The sequence below is a fragment of the Malania oleifera genome, chromosome 4 (genome assembly GCF_029873635.1).
Source record: "Malania oleifera isolate guangnan ecotype guangnan chromosome 4, ASM2987363v1, whole genome shotgun sequence".
NCBI lineage: Eukaryota > Viridiplantae > Streptophyta > Magnoliopsida > Santalales > Ximeniaceae > Malania > Malania oleifera.
In genome coordinates, this window is record NC_080420.1 from 41,252,366 (window position 1) to 41,260,191 (window position 7,826).

Consider the following 7,826-nt stretch of genomic DNA (forward strand, 5'->3'; position numbering starts at 1 on the left):
CGAATCATAATTCTTGCTCACCTGGTTGTTTGAAAATCACTTCTTTCTGATGACAGTCAATGTTGGCATAATTAGCTGCCACCCAGTCCATACCCAATATCACGTCAAACCCCTGTAGGTCTAATACCACGAGATCAGCTGGTAGTACTTTCCCCTGAATGGTCACTAGAAAACCTTTCTACACCTCATTGTAGATCTAGTCGGTGTGGCAACAAACAACTCTACATCTAATTGTTGTGCCTCAATTCCAGATAATTTAGTATAACCTGATGATACAAATGAATGGATGGCACCTGTGTCAAAAAAAACAACAACTTTATATGATAAAGTGGTAAAATACCTATTACGACGTCTACGACAGTCTTTTCGTCTCCCGGCATCAAAGCATACACCCTCACCAGGGCTACATTGCTTTGTTGGCCGCCACCCTTGGGCGCCTGATTATGTCTCTTGATCTGTCTAGGGGCTGGTGCTCTGTTCAGTGACCACTGACACTCCCGTACTACGTGTCTAGGTCTTTCACAACTGTAGCAAACATTACTCCCTAATCGGTATACTCCTGTATGCCTTCTACCAAAAATAGAGCAAATAGGGTATGCCTGCTCACCTGATACCTGTGATCTCCTCCTTCCTGTCTTTGAACTCTACCAAATCTAGTTCCCCTCCAACGTCCTTGTTTAGAACTCGTCTAAAATCCCTAAGATGCAGGTCTCTTTCTTTGACTCGAGGTCCCCACATCCCTCTAGCTCGGTGCTCCTACATCTTTCTGCTCGCTCTCCTCCGTTATAGTGGCCCTGTCAACCAGCTCAGAGAAGTCCTACAACTTTAAAACCACCACTTGTTTATAAATATCCCATCTCAAACCCCTCTCAAACATCCTAACCTTTTTTACCTCATCTGGAACAATATAAGGGGCGAAGTATGACTGTTCAATAAACTTTGTTGCGTACTGCTAGACTGTAAGATTTCCCTGAGTCAATCCCATAAATTCTGATACCTTCGCCTCCCTAACGGTGGCGGAAAAATAACGATCAGAGAAGATTTCTTTAAATCGACACCAGGTCATAGCTACTGGTACCTGTCTCTGTTCTTCCAATAATCTCGTAGTCATCCACCACCTTTTGGCCTCATTTGTATGTTTATAGGTAGCATAAAGAACCCTCTGCTCGTCTGTGCAATGGAGGACCTTCAGTATTTTCTTAATCTCTTGCATCCAATTCTCAGTCACTGCAGGATCGGCTCCTCCTGAAAAGGCCAGAGGATTCATCTTTGTGAACTTTTCAATAGTACAGTCTCGCTCTGTCGATGGTCCTCCCTGCTCTCTGAAGCTACGTGCAATCTCAACCATAATTTGTTGAGCCACACTACGTAAGACTGCGTTTGAATCCCCACCACCTACACCAAAAGGGCCTACCCCATCATCCCCACTGACATAAGCGCTACTCCCTCTAGGGTCCATCCATAAAAGGAAAATAAGCATAATTTGAGGACCCTATCTGTATAACATAACTAACATATTCATCTACTTGAAATCTCATATCATAATTAATTTATTGTTCTCATTCTCAATTTAAGGTTCAGTCTAGCAATTGAGAAACACAACCCAACAATAGTTTACTACGATTTTCTTGAAATCGTCACCCCAAGAAAAACACAGAAACTACTATGGAAATCCTACTTCCCCATCACAAAAAAATACCCAAAATACTCTTCCTAATTTCCCCAACATTGACTCACTAAATTCTTGATCCATTCCTATACTCTGGCATTGTTCTCGCTGCACTCTATAGTCTACAGAACCTAGCAACCTAGGTTTTGATACCAAATTGTAACGACCTGAAATTTTCATCCATTTTTTTCTTTTCTATATTAATATATGATTTCTGATACCTTGCATGAGCATAGCTGACATCATCACGACCCGAAGTGGGACTGTGGAATCCTGTGCATTTCATATAACACCTAAGCAGCAGAAGAACATACATATCCAACATATTCCAAAATACAATACCAGAGTACTATATACCTAGTTGTACACATATATACATAACTTTTCCAAAAAATCCTAAAAATACTATGCGCTCCACAAACCAGCCCAAAACTCACCCCCCCCAAAACTACACCGACTCTACACCAACTCTATCTCTGAGCCGGCCCTGCTCGCCTCTTCAGATTACCTGAAATGTTTAATAATTTTGGGGTGAGACAACTCTCAGTAAGGAGAAACATGTTATCACTAGTGTGTTGCATATGAGTTAGTTGGCAACATATCATTTAATTAATATTGTATAGAATATATATTGAGAAAAACATTTGTATAATAACACATGCTTATGTCATATAGAATATGAAAATTTCTGAGTTATCTACTCAAAAGTACTTCTATCTATGACACATAATCTTTGCTTTCTGTGTGTACTATACATAACCATATATCTATAAACTTCCCCCCTGGATGGCTATATGTCATGACTTACACCCTTATGACTGGTTGTGCGGCCCGTAGGTAGGGCTAAACACTGGTTGGCCCTCTAGTGCTAGCCTAACTTTATGCATATCTAGATGCCTATAGCACGAAAGGCCCACTCCACCTAGTCCGAACGCCGGGGAGCTCACAACTCTACTTGAGGGCACAATCGGCTGTACCATACTCTATTTGAGACGTATGGTTATACTGTCTATACTGTATTGCAATGGTACCGTGCTCTGTAAATTGTTGCATTCCATCGGAGTCTGATACTGTATAATAATATTTCCATATAAATCTAACTGTTTTACCATGATTCTGTATTTCTGTATAACCATGATTCTGTATTAACTGTATAGCCATGACGCTATAATGACTGTATATCTGTATATTCTGTAACTATAATTCTGTATTCTGTATGTCATGGCTCTATGCTCTGTATAACTGTATTTCTGTATACCATGGTTCTATATTTTGTATAATCATGGTTCTATAAAATTCTATATAATCATTGTTATGTATCTTTCTGTATAATCATGGTAATAAAACTCTGTATAATCAACTCTATAAAACACTGTACAAGCTTGTTCTGAAATATACCACGTATTTGTAATTCTGTAAAATACTGTATAAACATAATTCTATAAAATACTGTATATCATATAAGCTGTATTTCTGTATGATTCTGTATAGTCGTAGTTCTGTATATAAAACTGTATAAGCTATGTTTCACACTCTATAAGCTATATAATCATGCTTCTGTAAAACTATATAACATATTCTATAATATTCCAGTATTTCTCATGCCACACAATTCAATAAAATTCTACAAATATGTTCTATAAAACTATATAATTTTCATGCTCTGATCAAATACTATATTATACTGAGAAAATGTCTAATAAGGCTAGCATAACATGTATTCCCCTTACTTGACTATCTATTTCTAGATACTATCTAACAATCTTACGCATGCGGCATTCATAATTTTCAACACCCTAAAATAACACCCATATAATCCCTAGTCACACAACTAAATTTATCATAATAATTATTACATTTATATTTTCCCCAACTCCACATATCTAGTATTTCTAAATTATAATTTACCTGAGCTCCTGGAAATATACCCGCTGGGGTCCTCAACCCATATCTGCAGGGTCCCAAAAATACCCTAATCTTGAAAACATAATACCTTAGTTTTACTCCACAAAACACCAGTATATTCCCATACAACATAGAATCTAAACTCATATGAGCCTGGTAATACTGAAAATACCCAAATAATTAAATTACCCTGGTTTTGGGATGGTGCCCAAGTTGGCCTAATCAACAATCTACTTTAGCAGACTTAAAGAGAATCTTTCTAGGAGTAGCATGGTGGCTTCCGATCATTGAACCGGTGAAGAACGAAGCCGAAATCATAGAGAGAAGGATGAGGATAAGAATTAGAGAGAGAGAGAGAGAGAGAGAGAGAGAGAGAGAGAGAGAGAGAGAGAGAGAGAGAGAGGAATTGCTGCATGAAAAATTTTGCTAAAATCTGCATTAAGCATATTTATAAAATGCAGATTCGTCAACGAGACACGTCACCTCATCGACGAGTTCATGAAGGGAGTTCGTCGATGAACTCGAATCCCTCGTCAACGAACTTTAGGCTCTACTAAACCCCTCTTGGTTAGTTCTCGTTGACGAGACACGTGTCCACGCCGACGAGCCCTAGAAGTATGCTCGTTGATGAGTGCCCAATGTTCATTGATGAGACCCTATGAGTCCCTTTTGAAATTTTCCTTTTCCTCTCTTTTCTTTTATTATTTAATTACTATAATTTTTCGAGTTACTACATATTGCTTGTACCATCTTTGTACACTTCCTTGTAGAATAGTTAGGGAAATTGCCCAAAGAGTTACAATATAAACTTTCTTGGGCGTGATGAATTACTTGTTGCCTACGTGACCTAGGAATATCAAGAATCCACCTAGCTAAGTGAAAGAGACCAACAAGGTGAGGATGGCCGCTTAGTCATCAAATGAAGGTTGACAATCATCAAGCAACAAGGAAGATAAGCATTGAACAAGCATGTCGACTATAATAATTTTTTTGTCAACTATAATAATTGGACTTTTAGTGCTATGAAATTATCCCATTTATGATTTGGTTTCAATGTTTAGAAACATTCTCTATTATTAGATTTTAATATTTTGAATTTATTATTTGTAACCTTGGAATTGACGTAAGTTTGACCTTAAAGAGGCATAAATAAGTGTACAACCTATTGCCGAATACCCATTTTTAACCTAGGTGGTTATTTCTGTTGATTGGTGGGCATTTAAAAGGTTTGAACCCATTTCGTGGGGCTCTAATTGTGTTTTAAGGCCCTCAGGGCCGCATTGGTGGTAAAATAGGTCTTCTTCTAGGTTAAATGGACTCATTTTGGGCTTATAGGGCCTCAAGAGTACTCCCAAGTACTTTGAGGGGCGACAACATAATTTTCCTTGCCCCTATGGATGCTTTGAGGATTTTGAGTTTTTAAGCCCTTGTTTTGCCTATATATGGATACACAAGAACACAAGAAAAAGAGGGGCGAATATTTGAAACACACAAGGAGAGAAAGAAAGAAAGAAAGATAGAGTTGAGAGATAAACAAGTGAGAAAAAGAGGAAGAGAACAAATAGAAAGAAAAAGAAAAGAGGAGAGGATACAACCACTTAAGAGGAGAGGAACAAGAGAAATAGAAGTGAAAAAAAAAAGAAGACAAAATGGGGACTCACGTCTAAACCTTAGGTGGAGCACAAAGAAAAAAAAGGAGGGGGTGCATGTGGAATAAGAGAAGGAGGTTGTCATATATAATAAGGGAGGCCAACTCTTCCATCACCACCACAATTCTCACAGCTGCCACCTGCGCCATGAACAACCCCTATTTCTCCCGTTTCTTGTGCTTCATTCATCCATCTATTTTTCATGGGTTTCTCACATAACAAAATTTGTACTTCTTATTTTTCTCAGGAGATTTTGCACTTGTCCTATAATAACGAGTCATCACTTTGTATGTTAACATATGTAATTAATGCGGAAACGTAGCAAGAATTGTTAGGGTTTCGAGGCTTAATAAGGCTTAGTATATTTACATTTCAAAATACTCAGTCAGGTTTTCTTGTTCTTCTTATCTTGATTGATGTTTTGGATCATTTATAGGTTTTGACTGAGGTGTTTTTTCAAAGCTTCTCATTGAGATCTAGTACTAATTGCTGCAAATCAAGCCTTGGAACCCTTAATTTTCTTGGGGTTTCACCAATTCATGACTAGAATTTTCATTTTAATCTATGATTTAGTACGAGGGAAATTGTAATTCTTGTTGAGGATTCGATTCTATTCCTAATTTGGATATATACTGAGCTTGACCATGATTTTTGGATGAGGGGGGTTGTTGTTTGGCTATGACACATGTGTAATATCAAGTGCTCTTCTATATATTAAAGAAGATTTTGAAGTTGTCAACAAGAGTAGTTTTCTATAGGAAACAATTATAAGCTTGGCATTGTTTGAGGCAATGAGCAGAGCTGCTATTGTCAATGGTTGGATTAATAATGCTCATGGTCATAAGAAAGTAACTCTTATCGCTGAGGTTGTTTTTATACTGGTGCAATTGTCATGGTTGCCTCACTAGATCCATATGTTTACATCCTTGGAAGACTTTTGATTGGCTTGAGTTGTATTGAGATTTAATGATTCTTGTTTGATTTTGGGAGGATCTTGTATTCATGTTGGATTCAATGCCTCATTAAAGCTAGAATATAACCAAGTTACACATTGATGATGATTTTTCATGGCTTAAGTATGATTCAAATATTTGTGTTATTAATGTTTGGTAGGTTCAATTGGCTCTTATCCTATGTTAATTAATCTTAATCATCTCTATTTGCTTCACTAAATATTTTAACCAAGATAATGATGGGATGATAGGGGAGATCTCACCATAAGATGACCTCTTCCTTCTCAACCCTAGGTAGAGACAAGTGCTCTCCCTTAAGTCATATAGGTTAATGGGAGCGAGTGCTTGCACCATGGATTGAAACTCTAAGGGCAAATATGAAATTCATATTCTCAAAATATTCCTTTTTTCAAAAGATCATTCAAATTGTTTCTTTCTATGGCCAATGATGAATCTAGTAAGTTTTCAAAAATCTTCTTTACTTTTTTCAAGCCTCCCTACTCAAAATGGAAAATTTCCCCTTTTTTTTTTTTTTCAAAATTCAAATCTCTGTCTCACAAATATTGATTACCCAATCAAAGAGACTTATTCATTTAAAATCTTGATTGATAATCAGGGGATTTTCAAATCCCCTTTTAAATAGTTGAATCCAATCTCAGAAGGGCCAAGCGATGCCTTGGGCTCTGGGATATTCCACAACATCTCCAAAGGTATCTATTCACCAATTTAGAAAGAAGATCAGGCAATAGTCCAAATGAGCCAAAGAAATTTAATGAGAAAATATGCAAACATTGGGGGCATGTGCAATATCTATAATTTACTTTGATTCTATGAAATAATTTGGAAACAATCCTTGAAACATATCACGCGAATTGATTGAAAGATTTTTGAAAATTGGAGTGTATCCCCCCATATTCTTGACCAAACTCTCCATTGAAAGGAGAATTGGCAATATCACAAAATGGGGGGATTGCTTTGCTGTAGGAAGGAAAGCACAAATTAAGGTTTTTGCCTAAAAGGGAATAATAAAAAAAGAAAGACCAGACAATACCTAAACAAACCTAGGCCTAACCCTATAAATAAATGAGTCTCGTATAAACCAATTACCAAAAAAAAAATATATTTCAATACACAAAGAGTTTAGAGAAGAAAATTCAAAGAGCAGTATGAGAATTTAGAAAGAGAGTATCAAAGGGGCAAAACCCTAGGGACTCCAAAGGTTGGAGTTTTCATCCCGTTCAGAAGGCACACCCCCCAATGCCTCCCACTGACATTTAAAAGGTACACCCACTAGTGCCTGCCACTGACAATCAGAAGAAACACACATCAGTGCCTCCCACTAACATTCAGAGGCATACACCCCCAAGCCCAGAGGGCTCCCCAGATAGACATAGAGAAGAGGAAAAGAAGACTAGAGGAGTTAAAGACCACAAGTAAAATTGGCTAATGCTTCCTCATCCTAATTTGGGATACAAAACTATTGGTATATATGTTTTCATGTTACTTTCTCCAAAGAAAGCCCAAACTTGAACCTAGACTTGAACCTTGAACCAGAACAGACTCAAACCCACTGATCATTGAACCAAAATAGACTCAAACCTACTGAACAAGAATAGATCCGAATCACTAGAACAAACCAGACTTGAAATC

General features: G+C 37.4%; 1 protein-coding gene across 1 annotated transcript; it reads right to left on the reverse strand.

The window, feature by feature from the left end:
• Window positions 1–742: 742 nt before the first annotated feature.
• Window positions 743–1,459, reverse strand: LOC131153770 (uncharacterized). The gene is made up of 2 exons (XM_058106229.1): window positions 998–1,459; window positions 743–817 (listed from the first exon to the last, which is right to left on the reverse strand). The coding sequence occupies exons 1-2, from the start codon at window positions 1,457–1,459 to the stop codon at window positions 743–745; spliced, it is 537 nt and encodes a 178-aa protein (XP_057962212.1).
• Between the last annotated feature and the right edge of the window lie 6,367 nt (window positions 1,460–7,826).

Coding starts and splice junctions, on each gene's coding strand:
- LOC131153770 (XM_058106229.1), bottom strand. CDS start 1,459: ATGGACCCTAGAGGGAGTAGCGCTTATGTCAGTGGGGATGATGGGGTA. Junction 818..997: donor CCACCGTTAGGGAGGCGAAG/GTATCAGAATTT, acceptor TTAAAGTTGTAG/GACTTCTCTGAGCTGGTTGA.